Raw genomic sequence first — 19,017 nt, 5'->3', positions numbered from 1 at the left:
CCAATAGATTATGCCAAGAAAACCCTCTTTTTACCTTTTAATTAAATTTTTTTTCTAATTAATTACCTTTCCCCCCCCACACACACTAAGGGGTCCCACTCTTTCTCTGAGACCCAGTCCCAGGCGGGGGTTCTCTCACTCTTTTTATCACTCGCTTAGTCTCTTTACTGGCCGCTTTTCTCGCGAAAAAGACGGAAACGCAGCATGGGAGACTGCCGCTCTCGCTTAGCAGGTCTGGGGTAACCAGCCCACCTCTCATTCACACACATTCATCCCCCCTTTATTCGCCCTGTAATGCAAAGGATCTCCCAGTTGCCGAGCCGTGGGGGCTTTTAGGCACTCGGCACGAAGCTCGGATAGCTGGTACATCTGAGGGTCCACCAGAAGAACGGGAGGGACACTCGGGTTGCTGAAATCCTGCTCGTTTATTGAAGGGTCGCAGAAGGGGCAAACGGGAGACAACGAAGCAGAAGGGAGGCAGATTCCGAGAGCCCCGAAGGGCGGGGTGAGGATTCTTTTACTGCGTAGGGGTAGGAGGGTTTAGCATTCGAGGGTACAATCTGGAGAAGGCTAAAGGGAGGGGAAATACAACATTAACCAGTGGGGAAAAGGGAAAGGAGTGTTCTTGGTGGAAGAACCAAAGGGAAAACGTGGAACAGAGAAGATTCTAGGCTAAGGGGCAGACTTGAACAATAACTGACAGGACAGGGGGAGGGTACAATTCTCTTACAAAAGGGGGTGGAGAACTCTGTTCAACAACAACTGCTGTTTCCCATGGCAACCCTAGACTGCCTTCCCCAACCCCTCCTCCTACATCTCCCCCGTTTTTATTTATTAAATAAGCACTTCCCAGCGTTTTAAGCAACATACGTCTAAACAAAAATAAAGCAACCGAGATCATGAACATTATCAGAAAGATCCAAAAGAGTCCCCTGAGGATGACAGCAACCCACCCTGGGACACCCCATTGAGACAGCAGTTTATTCACAGGATCTACAGTCGAGGTCTCAGTCTTGAGGTCGTCAACTTGCTCTCGGATCCGCTGGATATTAGCTTGGATGGATGTGCTCTTTGATGCCAGATTGAAGCAGCACATTCCTTCAAAGTCCTCACAGCCGTGGCCATGGGCGAGCAGTAAGAAGTCAATAGCAGCCCTATTTTGCAGTGTGGCGTGCCGGGTGACTTCTTCGTCCGCTAGCAAGTCGGAAAGGGCAGCGGACGTGGCGTTGGCCTGCTTACTGAGCCAACACTCGAGGTGAGAAAGCTCACCGAGGGCCTTTGCTGTGGCATACCATGGTAAAAATATGGATACCGTGACTCTCTTCGTCTTTCCCCAATTGTAAATTTTTGAATCACAATTTTCCTCGAATTGGTTATAGGATCTCTTTTTGCGAGCCAATTTATTTTCGTTTTTCCAATTTAAAATTTGGGTTTTGTTCGGTGTCAGTGTGGTAAGCTGCCCAAGGCTGCAGGGGCCTCCCTGGATTTGGGAGGGAATCCCTGCCCACACCCTGTCGCCGCAGATGAGAAAAACCCCCCTGGGGAGCACCCTGAGAACTGAGGAGGACCTAGATACCATGGTCGAGGTGTAATTGCACCAATTTGCTGCATGGTATCTCCCATCGTGGGGAGATACATCGTGTCTTTTTACTTCTTGGGTACCAGCGGGGTGGAGTTTAGCCATTTGATCCCAGTCTTTCTGGGAGGGCTGGTACCTAAACCTGACACAATATGTTGCCTGAGAGGAGCCCAATAGGTCCAATTCTTGGGGCTCCTGTGGTGCATATGGCAGAATCCTCGTCCACTCATCCCAGGTGTCCACAGGATTAGGTTTTTTTCCTGCATATGGATAGTCGTTTGGCGACAGGGGGACTCCTACCAGGCACGTGGATAACGGATTGTCCACACTTCCCATGGCCATACAGAAGTTGTCCTGCTTCAAGGACTTCGCCAGCGTGACCCATATGTTTTCTCTCAGCTGTGGGACTATCCAGCTCCTGACCGGTGACAGCCAGATGATGACGATCAGGAGCATCAGATGTTTCAGAGGTGTCCTCAAGGCGGTAGTCATCCTCAGCGTCTTGTGATAAAAGAAAGCATAACTTGAATGATAAATTTTCCTCAGTGGTCCCTCCCCAACCTCCCCCGTTTTTATTTACTAAATAAGCACTAAATAAAATTAGAGAAAAGGGGTAAGGATTGAGGGAAAGGGGAGGTTAGGGGAAAGGAAAGGGTACAGGGGGCGATGGGGTAATTGGGTACATAGAGTTCAGCGGGGGAAAATATCTTCAGGTAATCATGACACGTGTGACGATATTGGGAGGAACGGTCTTTCTTCTCCTCCTCTTCCAGGCAGTGGAAACTCCGTCCAGCGATGAGGTGTTCTCGGTGCTTTGCACCAAGGACACGTTATCTTGCTGAGCTGGCACCTCTACGAAGGGCTTGACATATTTCCCCGGAATCCATCTTGGTCCTTTATCTGTAGAAACACAGGCATACCCTCTCCCCCAGGTTATTAGAGGGAAAGGGCCCTGGATAGCTTTGGATTCTGGGTCCTTTATCAAGACTGGTGGCCTCTCGGCGAGTTGCGCTCTGGTGTTATTGTGAAAATGGCGGATAATAGGAGGGTCAGGCTCCCTTTCTGAGCAGTTTAAAAAATTCAGGACATACAGGGCCTTACATAACCTTTCGGCTGGGCTCACTGTAATGTCCGGCTTATGTTGTTGTTCAAGGAGCCTTTTTAGATTTCTGTGGGCCCTCTCTATTATCGCCTGTCCTGTAGGATTGTGGGGAATTCCGGTGGTATGGGAAATTCCCCACTGTTGCGCAAACTCACCGAAGCGCTTTGACGCATAGCATGGACCATTATCAGTTTTTATGCGAGATGGGACTCCCAACGTAGAGAACGCCATGAAAAGATGTTTCATGGCATCCCTGGTTTTTTCGCCTGCATGGACGGAGGCAAACACTGTGCCGGAAAACGTGTCAATAGAGACATGTATGTATTTCATCCGACCAAACGGCTCGAAGTGTGTTACATCTGTCTGCCATATCTCTAGCGCTCCCAACCCTCGGGGATTTGTCCCCGAAATGAGGGAAGGAAGAGCGAAAGACTGGCAGCTCGGGCAGGTAGAAACAATGGTTCTTGCCTGTGCTATCGAGATCTTAAACTGTCGCACTAGAGCCGGGGCATTCTGGTGGTAAAATGCATGGCTGAGCCGCGCTTGCCGGAGTATGTCTGGTAAGGTGGTTGAAGCGGTTGCAGATATTTGTGTTGACATGGCTAGGAGGTCCGCTTTCCGATTACCCTCAGTGATCTCTCCGGGTAAATCGGTGTGTGCCCTTACGTGCATGATATGATAAGCTTGCTCTCTATGGGAAAGTAGCCAAATGAGATCAGAGAGTAAACTGTATAAATTTGTGTTTGAAACTTCTTTGAGGAGGGCACCTTCGGCCCTTTCTGCTACCCCAGCGACATAGGCTGAATCAGTGACCACATTCAGAGGCTGTTGAAATTTTTTGAATGCTCTCACGACTGCGGCAAGTTCCGCCATCTGGGGGGAACCCTCAACCACTTGGACGTCAGACTCCCACTTCTGACTGTCCGGGTCCTTCCAAGTGATCACCGATTTGTGGGATCTGCCCGACCCATCGGTGAACACCGTGAGAGCACCTGGAATTGGTGTTTTGCTTTTAAACATTCTCGGGGCCAAATGCAATGTATCCTTAAACAATTTATGCTTAGGATAGTGAACCGAAATTTGTCTGGGGAAGCTGTCCAGAGCAATGAGCAAATTTTCATTAGTTTGCAACAACGAGTCCAATTGATCTAATCCAACAGGTAAGTAAATGCACTCAGGGTCACACCCTGCGAGGGTTCAGAGGCGGTGTCGTGCCTTCATTATTAAAGTGGCTAGCAATTCTGCAGGGGTCGTGATCGTCCTAGAGGGCTGGTGTGGTAGGAAGAGCCACTCTAAGATGACCAGGGGATCAGATGCTCTGTTATCCCACTGGAAGAGAAGTCCATGGAGGTGGGGGCACTTACCCAACACCGCGAAGTTCACGGGAAGGGTCCGGACCACGCGGTGTGCCTGGCGAGACTTCAGAGCAACAGCAACCCGTTGCAGGGCTTCCCGCGCGGCAGGTGTCAGCTCGCGTGGTGAGGCGAGGTCTCCGTCGCCTCGAAGCAGACAGAAGAGAGGTGACAGCTCCTCAGTCGTCAGTCCCAGGAGGGGGCGGATCCAGGTGATCGTTCCGCACAGCTGCTGAAGGTCTCGCAGAGTCTTCGGATCCTTGTTGATGGTCAGTGTCTGTGGCGTCACTGTCCTTCCCGTGATGAGGAATCCGAGGTACCTCCATGGTGCTGAGAATTGGATCTTCTCTTCTGCTATCTGGAGCCCTGCAGCTTTGATAGCCTTAATAGTCTTGTCCAGTGTTGCCTTTAGGTATGTCGAGTCGGAAGCACAAACTAGCACATCATCCATGTCATGCAGGATGATGGCCTCAGGGAAAAGCCGACGCACAGGTGATAAAATCTGCGCTACAAAAGTCTGACAGAGCACAGGGGAATTTTTCATCCCCTGAGGCAGGGATGTCCAATGATATCTTTTAAAAGGTTCAGCCCTATTCAATGATGGTACAGAAAAGGCGAACCTGGGAGCATCCCCGGGGTAGAGCGGAATGTTAAAAAAGCAGTCTTTGATGTCTATCACTGCTAGCTGCCAGTCTCTGGGGAGCATAGAAGGTGACGGAAGGCCTGGTTGAATGGGACCCATATCTTCTATCACATCCTTAACCCTTCGCAGGTCTTGGAGCAGGCGCCACCTGTCTGTGCCAGGTTTTCTAATTACAAAGACAGGGCTATTCCAAGGGCTGGTAGAAGGTGTTAAATGCCCAAGTTTCACCTGCTCCTCTACTCATTTATGAAGCGCACTCAATTTTTCTGATGGAAGGGGCCACTGATCCACCCAGACCGGTGTGTTGGTTTTCCAGGTCAGGGGTGGGGAAGTGTGCTCTGCAGTGGCCCACGCTAAAAATCCCACAAAGGGCTAGGGATGTCGAGGCGGGCTCCCCATTGGCATAAAACATCCCTTCCTAATAATAGTATGTTTGAAGAGACAACAAAAGGTCTCACCGTTGCCAATTGTCCTTCCGGACCTTCCACGCACACAAGATGCCTACTCCTCAGAGAGTGGACCGCTCCGCCCACACCGGAGATCCTGCCGCAAGGGGGCACAAACTCCCAGTCGCTGGGCCACCTCACCTGGGGGATGATGGTCACGTCAGCTCCTGTGTCTGCCATGAGCCGCATCTGCACCGACTTTCCCTGCAAAGAAAGTTTGGCATCAATTAATGGTCTTTCTTTACATACATTTTGGGTGAAGAAAACATGTCTCTCTGTGTCCGGGTCATCGTGGGTGTCCAGTATGTAAAGCAAAGCAAAAGGATCGCCTTTCCTTAAAGTAAATGGTGGGTGGTTACAAATGACGGAGACGGTGATCTCCTCTCCTGGTGGAAAACACACTACCTCAGGTAAGATGGTGATTTCATTTGGCGTGTTGAAGGAGTCTTCTAAGATGAGCACGGTGGTGTCCCGACAGTCGTGGAGGGGGCCCAGGAACCCAGCAGGAATTCTCGTCAGGTCCTCATCCTGGAGAGAGATGGTGACGCTGCTGCGGAGGACCTGATGATTGCCCTGATTTAGGGTACCCGTCCGGCGGAAGAGGCGGAGTCCGTCCTCGTGGCTGCGCTGAACTGCTGGACTTGGCCGCGCGGCCACTCGTCCTCCCTGATGGTCGGGAGGCTGGGATGCTGAGAAGGGCCACTTGGTGTCGTCGCGCGGCCCTTCCTCGCGCTTCGCCGCCAGTTTCCCGCTGGCTGGTACCCTTGTCGCTGTAGATGAAACTGGTGATCTTGATAAAATGGGTTCCTAGGATATGGTCTTGGGGGGGGCAAGATAGGTTGTTGAATCTGTGGCCAGTGGGGACAGTTCACCTGGATGTGACCCAGCTGACCACAGTTAAAACAGCGCGTATTTTGTAAGTTTATCATGGCCTCTCCCACCCCTTTGCTGACAGCCAGGGCCACCGTGTGCTCCATTGACATTGCCTTTGTGCAAGCCTCCACCATCTGAGAGATGGTGGGCTCGGGGTCCTGAGGTAGTGCACGGAGAATCTTTTTTGTTTCCGAATTAGAGTTAGAAATGGCCATCTTTCGTAGAAGCTCTGCACGAGCTTCTGCGTTGTCTATTTGTCTCTCAATGGCCTCTTTCAGTCTATCAACAAAAGTAATAAAAGTCTCCTCAGGCCCTTGCATGATAGAAGAAAAGTTTTGGAGGGGGATCTTACCATCCGGTATCTTCAGGAGTGCCTCCTTTCCTGCTGCTGCTACGTCCTGAAGCAGCTCCTGTGCTAGTAGAATTTGGTCCTCCGGACTGCTGAACTCCCCTTCTCCAGCAAGGGCTTCCATTGCCTCATCCCCCTCTCCCACCACCTCTGCGAGATCATACTTGCGCAGGAGTGGTTTCAACAGTTTTTTCCAATGAATCTCCCAGAGGTCGCATTCGGTGGGAGCAAACAGTGCCTTAGCAATATACCTTAAATCATGGGGGACTAGGAAACGTCCAGCAAATGTTAAGTCCAGCACATTTTTAAAGAAAGGCGAGTTTCTGCCATAATCTTTGGCAGCCTTCCTTAACTCCTTCACCTCAGCGTATGGAATTTGCTCCCACTTTGGCTCCCTCCCCCGCCGGAGGATGACCGGTGCCGCAAAGCTGCCCAAGTCCCGTGCCAATTCCAAATTCCCATCCTTAATTGCCTCCTCTCTGATCTTTGCCCAACCCCCCCCCCCCGACTTGTTGGAATGCTGGGGGCTGCCACTCTCCTCATCCTCTTCCGAGGATGAAGCAGGCTGGGTTAGGGCACGGTGCCTCCCCCTGGCCGGTGGGTCCCGGAGACCGTGCGTCCGACAGGCCAGGATGGCCTGCTTCCGGCCAGGCTTCTTCCTGGTTCTGGTACTGGCAGTGGCAGGAGAGGAGGAGGCGTGTCCCGACCCACCCACTGGGGCGTGACTTTCTGGTGGGGGGTTCCCACCCACGGGGGCTGGGCCCACTTGGGGGCTGGTCCCAGCCACAGGGGGCCCACCCAGGGGTGTGGTCAGAGGGAAGGAGGGGACGGGTCCCGACACAGGGGCGGCACTCGACGGAAGGGGGGGAGGAGGCGGGGGCGAGGTGTCAGGAATTTTCTGGGGTGAAGGAGAAGGAGGGGCGCCATCTTGGGGCTGGTCTTTTTTCGCCATGAGGCAGGCGCCATTTTGTCCTATTTGTTCAGTTAAGTCCTCTAAAGAGCAACAGGGTTTCAAACTAGGATTAGGGTCTCTGGTATAGAGGGAACAGGAATGACATGTGTTGGGGTGGCCAGTCCCAACACACGAATGGGACAGGTAGGATCGGGAAGCAGCAGAGAGACGGCAGCAGCTCTGTGCCGATGTATGGCAGGATCTGTCTCCCGATCCGCCCTTAGGGGAAGAGGGAATAGGATTGGGGGGGGAGGAACACGAGGTAGGTGAACTGGGGACCCAACTCTCTCTCTTCTTTTTTAACAAATTAAGAATGGAATGAAAAAGCGGAAAAAAACGACCGACTGAAATCCTCCCCTGAACTTGTAAATCGTAAATCTTTCTCCCAACTCTTCCCCAGAAATCAGGCAGCAAAACATCTTCCCATGTAATAGCAGGAAAATGTTCAAAAATAAATTTAACAAAAGGCTTTAAATCTCTCTTATTAAAAGAAATGTTCCCTAAAACAAGGTGGGACTTAATTTGGATCTAAAACTCCCGTTGAGCTGGAGACAGGCGGTTACCCATTATATCAGGTCTCACAGCTAAATCACCCTCTTCGAAAAGGAAAAAAAAAAAAAAAAAAAAAAAACAAAAAAGGGAGGTGACGCCTAGTCAGGCGTAAGAAAAAGCAAGATAAGCATACCTCTGAAGGACACAGGCATAAAACGGGGACATCGAAGAGGGGTCTGGTGGAACTTCTGCTGGTCCGAGGGAGTTGCTGCTGCCGCGCAGCTCGAAGGTCCGTCGGTTATCAGCAGAACGCAGGAGACAGAAGCCTTCCGAACTGAAAGGGCGACTGTCCCAGGAAACTGGTCCCGAACGCCACTTGCAATCCTGGAGAAGGCTGGTCACAGAGCAGGCAATCTCCAGGAGACGGTCAAGGACTGGACCCGCTGGTGTCCGTCCCTGTTCGGGCAGCCACTTGCCGAGCCGTGGGGGCTTTTAGGCACTCGGCACGAAGCTCGGATAGCTGGTACATCTGAGGCTCCACCAGAAGAACGGGAGGGACACTCGGGCTGCTGAAATCCTGCTCGTTGATTGAAGGGTCGCAGAAGGGGCAAACAGGGAGACAACGAAGCAGAAGGGAGGCAGATTCCGAGAGCCCCGAAGGGCGGGGTGAGGATTCTTTTACTGCATAGGGGTAGGAGGGTTTAGCATTCGAGGGTACAATCGGGATGTGATAAACTGTGGTAACTTGTTTGTTCATCAAAGGAATTGGAATATTAAAGGAGGAAAAATAAAATTAAAGTATGAGGGACTAGCTTGCTTGTTAGGAGATAGGGGAAGCATCTGTGAAGTTGGGAAACAGCAACTTGTGGGTTTTACTAAAAAAAGGACAATAAAGAAGCAACTGCTACAAACCGCAAGGCTATAGGCATATTGCAAGGCTATAGACATATTGCAAAACGCAAGACCGCAAGTATGATTAATCACCATTTAGGGAGCTTTTCTTAGCTTCTCTTGCAGACACAGGCTAAGGATGTTGGGGGATGGCCGGAGCTGATTATGAAATCAGCGACCACCAGGCAACGGCCACCGGACTAGACAACGTAGGAGTGCTCCGGGTACGCCCATCACTGTCCGGAACCGATTGTGAAACCAACGATCACCTGCCTCGACATAACGCAGACACGATGCAGAGGGATGCTCAAGCTACGCCCACCGCTATCGCAAGAGACGCGAATGAAGAAACCTCCAAGAAACTATAAAAGAGACTGAATAAGGGGGGTGGGGTGTGGGGCACTGCAGTGTGGGACACTGCAGGAGGGGCGGTTAGGAGACCCCTACCCACCCAGCGCTGTTTTGCTTGCTACTGCTTGCTGTAATTAATAAAATTCCAATTGACCTTAAAAAGGCTGAATCAAATTATTCGCCTCAATTTATCACAATTTGGTGCCGTGACTCGGATAAAGGAAACCCGGGACGGAGGCCCCACTAGCGTGAGGCGCCCCACCGTCTTTTTGCGGTGGACCTAAGGGGGGGCTTCCTCCTTGGGCCTTTACCAACGAACCTAAAACTCAGTAGCAAGCAAAGTTACCCCCGTTAATCTTTGTGCACGAAGAACCGCGGAAGAGTGAACACGCAGGAAGCGTAAGTAGCCCCCGGTGGGTTTTTTCCAGGGTTGATTCAAACCTGCTGGATTGAGGGATTAATATTCCAAGAGCATCCAGGGTTGATTCAACCTGCTGGATTGAGGGATTAATATTCCAAGAGCATCCAGGGTTGATTCAAACCTGCTGGATTGAGGGATTAATATTCCAAGAGCATCCAGGGTTGATTCAAACCTGCGGGATTGAGGGATTAATATTCTAAGAGCATCCAGGGTTGATTCAAACCTGCTGGATTGAGGGACTAATGTTCCAAGAGCATCCAGGGTTGGGGGACGTAGGAGGGGGGGAGCTGCACCCCCCTCGGCGTCGAGTTACCCTCGGTGGGGAGGCTCCTGGGTTAGGAGGAGAGCAAGCGGGCCTAACCCAGACGCGGAGGTGGACTGCGTCAAAGTTCCTGGGGCGGGGGATCCCCGGAGAAACTTCCCCAAGTTTCGGCTTACTAATTTAGTATAAGTGTATGTGCTCGGTGGGCCCCGTACAAGCGGGCTCCGGAATGCGTGTGCGTGTGAAAAAGACGGTGGGCCCCGTACAAGCGGGCTCCGGAGTGCATGTGAAAGGGACAAAGCCTCGACCCCGGAAACGGGGTCTTTAAGAGTCGTTTAGGGGTGTGTAGTCCCGGGGTGATTGAGGTGAATAAGAAGACACACAGGGCGAAGCCCCGGTCGAGAAACGGAGGCGCCGGAAAGACGTGAGTAGTCCGGTCTGCTCGGTCGCTCGGTCAGGGGTGGGAGTCCTGGAGTGTAGCAAATGCGAATGTGTGTGTGAGAGGGGAACTGGCAGCTCAGATTCCCCAAGTGAGTGTGGACCCCATAGTAGGGCGTTTCCCATATCCGGCGACGGAGTAGGCCACGAACTGGGGGAAGCGACTGTCGTATTGTTTGTGTTGAGTGTGAGAAGGCACTCTAGAAGATGGGTCAGAGAAAAAAGTAAATCTGCTGAACCCATTGGTGGGAGAATCTCGGTAAAACTTCCACTAGGCTTAACGGTAAAGTATTGGGATGCCTTTCCTTCTAGAAAAGGAAAAGATAGGGTTAAAATGATCCATTATTGTATGAAAATTTGGGGGGAGTAAACGGATAGGGGGAGACCAGCTGTATTGGCCCGTGTTTGGGTCGTTTGAGGATTGGATCTGTCAAGCTCTAAATATATATATATATTAACTCCAAAGAGCCCTTTAACCAAGAGGAGAGCGAATATGCAGCTCTTTGGATAGTGGGAGAGATTGAAGAAAGCTTTCCAGTTGTATTCAGGGGTGGACCCCAATACCCCAGAGGGTGAGACACTTTTGAAGGTGCATTTTGTGGTCGATTCTTGGGTGGACATTCGGAAGAAGTTGGAGAGGTTGGAGGGATGGCAGGCGAGAGGATTGGATGAGTTGTTGTGAGAGGCTCAAAAGGTGTGTGTTGGGAGAGAGGATGAGAGTTTTAAAAAGCAGTCTGGAATCGTGTTAGCAGCAGTGGGGGGGGACAGCGGAGTCCCCGGGGTGGGGGGAACTGGAGGTCAGTCCAGAGGTCGGACTGACGTCCAGCGAAGATGGTTTGAAGGGAAGTCGAGAGTTGGTTTGAAGGGAAGTCGAGAGGTGGAGAGAGCATTGTCTGTTTCTATTGTGGGAAGAAGGGACACATGAGGAGAGAGTGTCGGCAGAAGATTGCTGATGAGGAACAGTTCAAAGAAGATTAAGGGGGTCGGGGGCTCTATCTACTGGGGACAAGAGAAAGAACAGAGCCCCTGGTAAAATTAAAAACAAGAATATGAGTTCCTTGTGGACTCAGGGGCGGAGAGATCAACCGTCCAGACCCTTCCCCAAGGGTGTAAGGTTTCACCTGAAATAATACAGGTGATTGGGGCCAAAGGGGAACCCTTTGGAGTACCTGTAATTAAGGATGTACTCTTAGAAAGTGATTCTAAATTAGGAATTGTGTCATTTTTACTAGTTCCAGAAGCAGATTATAATCTATTAGGGAGAGATTTGATGGTCGAGTTGGGGATAGGGATAGAGGCAAAAAAGGGAGAACTAACAGTGAAACTATATCCTCTCCGGGCTGAAGACGAGAAAAAGATTAACCCAGAAGTTTGGTATACCCCCGACAGTGTGGGGAAATCAAATGTTGAACCCTTTGAGGTAACTATCAGGAACCCAGAAATCCCTGTCAGGATTCGGCAATATCCCATACCCAAAGAGGGGAGGGAAGGACTAAAAACAGAAATAAAGAGACTTTTGGAAAAGGGACTTTTAGAACCCTGCATGTCCCCTTTCAATACCCCCATTCTGCCGGTAAAGAAACCGAATGGCAGTTACAGATTGGTGCATGACTTGCGGGAAATCAATAAAAGAACAGTTGAGAGATTCCCGGTCGTAGCCAATCCACATACTGTTTTAAGCCAACTTGGCCCAGAAAACCAGTGGTATAGTGTAATAGATCTTAAAGATGCTTTTTGGGCCTCTCCCCTTAAGGAAACTTCTAGAGATTATTTTGCTTTTGAATGGGAAGACCCGGATACACATAGAAAACAACAATTGAGGTGGACAGTCCTTCCCCAGGGGTTTACAGAATCCCCAAATTTGTTTGGGCAAGCTCTGGAACAAATATTGGCAGAATATTCACAGGGGGAGGGGATTGTGCTTCTACAATACGTAGATGATTTATTAATTGCAGGGAAAGAAGAAGAAAAAGTAAGGGAAGAAACTATAAAACTCCTAAATTATTTAAGCCTTAAGGGACTCAAAGTTTCAAAGTCGAAATTACAATTCGTGGAAGAGGAAGTTAAGTACCTCGGACACTGGCTGACTCAGGGGACTAAGAAATTGGATACTGATAGAGTCCAAGGAATACTTTCCCTGGAAGCTCCAAAAACTAAAAGGCAGGTTCGACAGTTACTGGGACTTTTTGGGTATTGCAGACAATGGATTGAAAATTTTAGTGGGAAAGTTAAATTTCTGTATGAAAAATTAACAACAGATGGGCTATTAAAGTGGAGCTCTGAGGATGAGACCCGGTTAAAATCATTGAAAACTGAATTGGTCAATGCCCCGGTTCTCAGCCTCCCGGATCTAAAAAGACCATTCTTTTTATTCATTAATGTCAATGAAGGGGTGGCATACGGGGTGTTAGCCCAGGAATGGGCTGGCGGAAAGAAACCAGTGGCATATCTTTCAAAGCTTCTCGACCCTGTTAGTCGAGGGTGGCCTGCCTGTTTGCAATCGATAGTGGCTGCTGCCCTTTTGGTAGAAGAAGCAGGAAAGATAACTTTTGGGAGTGAACTGAAGGTTCTATCTCCTCATAACATCCGTGGCGTACTACAACAAAAAGCGGATAAATGGATAACAGATGCCAGCCTCCTAAAGTATGAAGGCATCCTAATTTCTTCTCCTAGGTTAAGTATTGAAACCACAAGCTTACAAAATCCAGCCCAGTTTCTATATGGGGAACCAGTTGTGGGACTAACTCATGATTGTCTTTTGCAAATAGAGGAACAAACAAAAAGAAGACCAGACCTCAAAGAGGAGGAATTAGAAGAAGGATATCGATATTATGTAGATGGATCCTCTCGGGTCCTTGAAGGAAAAGGAAATCTGGGTATGCTATTGTGGATGGGAAGATTCTTAAGAAAATAGAATCTGGTCCTCTTAGTCCCAGCTGGTCAGCACAAGCATGTGAATTGTATGCAGTGCTCAGAGCTTTAGAACTGCTAAGAGGAAAGGCTGGGACCATTTCTACTGATTCAAAATATGCTTATGGGGTGGTTCATACATTTGGTAAAATCTGGGAAGAAAGGGGACTTATCAATTCACAGGGAAAGGGGTTGATACATGGGGAATTAATTCGGAAAGTGCTCCAGGCCTTGAGAGGTCCGGAAAGAATAGCTATTGTTCATGTAAAAGGACATCAAGTGGGGATGGGAAACTCAGTACAGGGAAATAACTTAGCCGACCAGGAGGCGAAAAAGGCAGCTCTAATGAGTTTCAAACCATATAAGGGGGGGGTCGCACAAAGGGAAAATTGCTCCACTTGTGGAGCTGACTTAGAGGAAGAACCATGTTGGGCTTGTTGGGATGCATACGGAATTGATTCGATACAGTGTGCCTGTGATAACCCCCAAAAGGAACATTGATGGTGCCACGGACTCATTAATCATGAGTGTGCCTGTGAAGACCCCCAAGAGAAACATTGCCGGTTCCATGGACCCATTAACCATGTGTTAGCCTTCACGGTACAGGAAAAACAAAAACTAAACCAAATGGGGGTGAAGGAAAAAGAGGGAGGCAAGTGGATACTACCGGACAGGCGGGAGGTACTCCCAAAAGGAATGGCAATGAGGCTCCTGCAAGCAATCCATGAGAAAACCCACTGGGGAACTCAAGCCCTGGTTGACCAATTTGCAATTAAATATATGTGTATAGGGGTCTATAATCTTGCAAAACAGGTAACCCAACAATGTTTAACCTGTCAAAGAATAAATAAACAACAATTAAGAGAAATACCAATGGGCAGAAGGGAACTGGTACAACGACCCTTTTCACAAATACAAATAGATTTTACAGAATTACCAAAAGTGGGGAGGTATAAATATTTATTGGTACTGGTAGACCACTTAACCCATTACGTGGAAGCTTATCCTACGGCCCGAGCTACTTCGAACACTGTGGTAAAAGTATTATTAGAGCAAATTATCCCCCGGTATGGATTAATTGAGTGTTTAGACTCAGACCGGGGACCCCATTTCACCTCTAAAATTGCAAAAGATGTCCTGACAGATTTGGGAACTCAATGGAAATATCACACCCCATAGCATCCACAGAGCTCGGGAGGGTGGAAAGGATGAATGGAGAAAAAAAAAAAAAAAAAAAACAAAAAAACAAAACAAAAAAAACCAAAAAAAAAACCAAAAACAAAAAAAAACACACAAAAAAAAAAAAAAAAAAAAAAAACCTCACAAAGTTAATGCTGGAAACAAAAATGTCATGGGTTAAGTGTCTACCTCTTGCCTTATTGAACATTCGAACTCAACCCCAAACTAATGTGGGAATCTCTCCATTTGAAATGTTATTTAGAATGCCCAAAGATCACCCCTACCTAAAAGATTCTCATATTAAATTTTACATCACCCAAATTATGAGCAGAAGGCAGGAATTGAGGAAGAAAGAAGTGTTGGCACAGAGACCACCAATCCATAAGATAAAACCAGGAGATCAAGTATCACAGAAACGGCAGTCAAGACGGCCGAAAAGGGGTGGACTCACGCCAGCCGAGTGAAAGGCCCGGTTGCCACAAATAACCAGTGGAGAGTGACTAGCCAGCCTGGGAACTTGAAAGTGACTCTTAAGAAAAACTAATGAACTCTGTGGACATCATCCAAATCAACCATAAGGGGAAGCAAAGGGATACAATTACAAACTAGCTAAAGACTATATAGTGATTTGTAACAAGGAAGGTTGTGGAGATTGTTATCCTTTTGTGTGCTTTATATGTAAAATTTGCCAAGAACGGTGGTGGGTCCATTGCCAGAGGGGAAGACCACCAATTGGGGTTTGTACTGAGTGCTATAAAACTCAGCGAAAACTAACTGAAACTGTGCTAAGGATAGGAGAATTGGAAAATCGGTGGGTCAGTTTTGGATCTGAGTGGTGGGAAATATTTACCAAGGGAGTATAGCCTGAGTATTTTTGTTTTCATACTAACGAGCCCACTCCATTTGCTGCTCAGATAATAAAAGGGTGTTGTCGAAAGGAACTGAAGGGGATTCCTTGCAACCCACTTCTGGTCAAAGATAAGAACTGGGAACAGTACAAGGCTAGGCAGGAGCGGAAAAGGGGACGCTCAGGCGAGTACTGCTGCTGCCGAGAAGATGGTTTACCTCGCGGCTCGAAGCACCCGAGTCGGCGAGCGAGGCAGAGAGGAAAAGGCCAAGCCCCCTCTAAGTGGAACAATGCTGAAATGCTCCAACTATTGCCAGCCGAGTACTAGGATCCCTCAAAGGACCAGTCTAAGTGCCTCCGAAACACCAAGGGAGCAGCAAGCCAAAAAGGGGAAAACAGGATATTACAAAACAAAATCAAGGCTAGGACTCCACCCTTATTGGCGAATTATTAGTTTTCTATTGCTCTGTCCTAGTGGTGTTTCTAGTCAGGACAATGCCAAGCACTTTACTTCTAGCCTACGAAACAGCAAAGCGATTTGATGAACAAAATGGTAAAAGAGAAAATGGGGGATTGTGATAAACTGTGGTAACTTGTTTGTTCATCAAAGGAATTGGAATATTAAAGGAGGAAAAATAAAATTAAAGTATGAGGGACTAGCTTGCTTGTTAGGAGATAGGGGAAGCATCTGTGAAGTTGGGAAACAGCAACTTGTGGGTTTTACTAAAAAAAGGACAATAAAGAAGCAACTGCTACAAACCACAAGGCTATAGGCATATTGCAAGGCTATAGACATATTGCAAAACGCAAGACCGCAAGTATGATTAATCACCATTTAGGGAGCTTTTCTTAGCTTCTCTTGCAGACACAGGCTAAGGATGTTGGGGGATGGCCGGAGCTGATTATGAAATCAGCGACCACCAGGCAACAGCCACCGGACTAGACAACGTAGGAGTGCTCCGGGTACGCCCATCACTGTCCGGAACCGATTGTGAAACCAACGATCACCTGCCTCGACACAACGCAGACACGATGCAGAGGGATGCTCAAGCTACGCCCACCGCTATCGCAAGAGACGCGAATGAAGAAACCTCCAAGAAACTATAAAAGAGACTGAATAAGGGGGGTGGGGTGTGGGGCACTGCAGTGTGGGACACTGCAGGAGGGGCGGTTAGGAGACCCCTACCCACCCAGCGCTGTTTTGCTTGCTACTGCTTGCTGTAATTAATAAAATTCTAATTGACCTTCAAAAGGCTGAATCAAATTATTCGCCTCAATTTATCACAGGGAGAAGGCTAAAGGGAGGGGAAATATAACATTAACCAGTGGGGAAAAGGGAAAGGAGTGTTCTTGGTGGAAGAACCAAAGGGAAAACGTGGAACAGAGAAGATTCTAGGCTAAGGGGCAGACTTGAACAATAACTGACAAGACAGGGGGAGGGTACAATTCTCTTACAAAAGGGGGTGGAGAACTCATACAACTGCTGTTTCCCATGGCAACCCTAGACTGCCTTCCCCAACCCCTCCTCCTACACCAGTGACAGCTTTTCACACTGAAGGGCAGTGCTATTGTATAACAAACACTTAACTCTTAGCCCAGCCGGGCTCGCTGGCTACTTTTGCAAGCTTTTTACCAACTAGCGATGCTTGTAAGCGGTGCTTGTAACTCCTAGCTTGTACCACGCTCCCACTAGCTGCGCTATCAGCTAGCGGCGTTCAAAGCAGCTCCTCAAACCGCGGCTTGTGCCCGCGCGCCCGCTGCGCTATCAGCTGGGCTGCGCCTAAAGCACCTTTGCAAGCCCCGACTTAAGCCCCGCGCCGCGCTCCCCTCGCTCGCCAGGGACAGCCCGTGCCACGCATGCGCACCACCCGCTCTATCAGGTAGAGTGCGCACTACCCGCACTATCAGGTAGTGTGGCTGAGAGCTGCCCTGCGCATGCGCCCCACCCGCTCTATCAGGTAGAGTGGCTGCTAGCCGCCCCGAGCATGCGCACTACCCGCACTAGCAGGTAGTGTGGCTGAGCTCCCCGCGCATGCGCACTACCCGCACTAGCAGGTAGTGTGGGCTGAGAGCTGCCCTGCGCATGCGCTCTCTAGCACTGCCGCGCCGCGTCTCTCTATCTTAGCAACGCCGCACCGCGCATCACCGTTCCACTCACACACACACACACACGCACAAGCACGCACGTCCGGACGTAACAGACACACTACACTGCAATCGGGACACACACCACACACTGAAATCGCGATTTCGCCCTCCCCGAGCCGCGCTATCAGCTGGGGAGGTCCTCCCGCCGCCGGCCTCTCCCCCGATGGCGGTCTGCTTGCAAGCCCCTAGGCAAACCTGCGCGCAAAAACATCTTTTTGCGACTTATCAGTGCCAACCTTAAGAAAATAAATTAATACATACCGCTTTCATCCGCTAGTCGACGGGCCGTGGTATGCTCCCCGCAGTGTACAGCCGAGGCGCAGAGTCCCTCCGGGAAAAGCCCCGTGGCGCCTGAGGGTGTCTGCTCCCAACCGGACCTGCGGGTGAGCAGAGCAGTCCCTTCGTGGTCGCCAACAGTAACGATACGCGGAATAAATCAATAGACTCCATAACCTGGGGTAGTTATGAAGTGGGTATGTACGTCAGCGCCCGGCACAAGTGAGATAGCTCTCCAAAACTTGTGCCCCGAGCCTCAGTCTGACCCACACTTTTATTCTTAAAGACGTTCCATATGCAATACACTGCACGACTTTTTCATGCGTATTCAACCCCTGGCCCCGCCTGTCCTCGCGTCTCATGCTAAGTCCACGCCCTTTTGGGCATGCGTGGTTTGCTGTGGTGGTCGTACGGGGGTCTCTTGGTGGTCCTGAGGCTGAAGATTGTGGTCTTCTTCATGATTGAACTTTTGAACCTTTCCTCTCTGCGCGTGCGCTTTTGGTCCTTTGGTGCTTATCTGAGTACGTCTGTCAGTCTTGATAGGCTTGGAGACAGAGGACCTTCTTTATCTGGGTTTTTTGCTTGTTCTGGTATTGTTCTTTATGCAAGAAGCTTCAGAAATTTGCATTTTCCTTTGCCCTTTGTATTAGGCAGAGGTTTCTTAAGAAAAAGGTTGAAAATTCAATGCATAACTCTACAAGCTAAATTATAAATGCTTAATTCATTTTGTTAACCTAACTCTAAAAATCTCTGTTTCACCTCGAGAGCTGTCACAGAGCAGAAGAGCAGCTGAGATGCTGAAAAGCAGCAAAGCTGAACAGCCTGCCTCAGCTTCAGCAGTGTGCAATTGACTGAAGGCAAAACACGAAGCAGCAGAGCAGCGGGCTTCTGTGTGCACTGAAGGCAATTGCAAGAATCCAGCAGCTGCTCCTTGCCAAGCACAGGCAGCTGCCTAGGTTCTTGCTTCTTGCCCAACTCACAGTTGCCCTTCTTTTCAGCAGCTGCCACCGTATTCTCTGCATCTCGGAGCCTCTGGGGAGCAACAAGAATTTCCAAGGTGGTGTAAGAGCCCGTCTGAAGCCCCTCATTTTCCGTTCTGCCTTCCGATTGCCACGAGAAAGAATCCCTTCCTCCACTGCAGTTCCGGCTTAGAACAGGACACAGTGCAGGTGCAACCACTGAACCGTCATGCTAGCTGTTCCGAACAAGGCCTGGCAAGAACTTGGCAAGGACTTGGCAAGGACTTGGCAAAGACCTGACGTGGACCCAGCACGGGACAGCCTGATGCGCGGCCTGCTTCTAATCTCCGTTCTTAAGCCAAATGAACTTTTGGGGTGACTCCCGGGGTCCTTCATTGAAGACCCTCATCTGCCTCGTTACCAGTGTGACAAACAAAGAATGAGAACCCTCCTCCCAAGGACTGAGACTGAGACCCTGCTATAGGGAGGAGGGGAAATTGGTGGTCTGACCACTAATGACATGACCTGTTCCCTTCAGTGATTCAAA

General features: G+C 49.5%; 1 protein-coding gene and 1 long non-coding RNA gene across 2 annotated transcripts; one reads left to right on the top strand and one right to left on the bottom strand.

The window, feature by feature from the left end:
• Window positions 1–252: 252 nt before the first annotated feature.
• LOC128796563 (uncharacterized) lies at window positions 253–2,071 on the bottom strand. Its single transcript, XM_053958351.1, has 2 exons — window positions 867–2,071; window positions 253–810 (listed from the first exon to the last, which is right to left on the bottom strand). Exons 1-2 carry the CDS (start codon window positions 2,069–2,071, stop codon window positions 753–755), a joined length of 1,263 nt encoding a protein of 420 aa, XP_053814326.1. The 3' UTR covers window positions 253–752.
• Window positions 2,072–8,330: 6,259 nt separating this feature from the next.
• LOC128796564 (uncharacterized) lies at window positions 8,331–17,212 on the top strand. Its single transcript, XR_008433837.1, has 3 exons — window positions 8,331–9,429; window positions 15,941–17,095; window positions 17,143–17,212. It is a non-coding gene; the product is annotated as an uncharacterized LOC128796564 (long non-coding RNA).
• The last annotated feature ends 1,805 nt before the right edge of the window (window positions 17,213–19,017 follow it).

Source organism: Vidua chalybeata, chromosome 17 (assembly GCF_026979565.1).
Source record: "Vidua chalybeata isolate OUT-0048 chromosome 17, bVidCha1 merged haplotype, whole genome shotgun sequence".
NCBI classification, from domain to species: domain Eukaryota; kingdom Metazoa; phylum Chordata; class Aves; order Passeriformes; family Viduidae; genus Vidua; species Vidua chalybeata.
The sequence above is the reverse complement of the archived record's forward strand: the minus strand, read 5'-3'. Positions and strand labels throughout refer to the sequence as shown.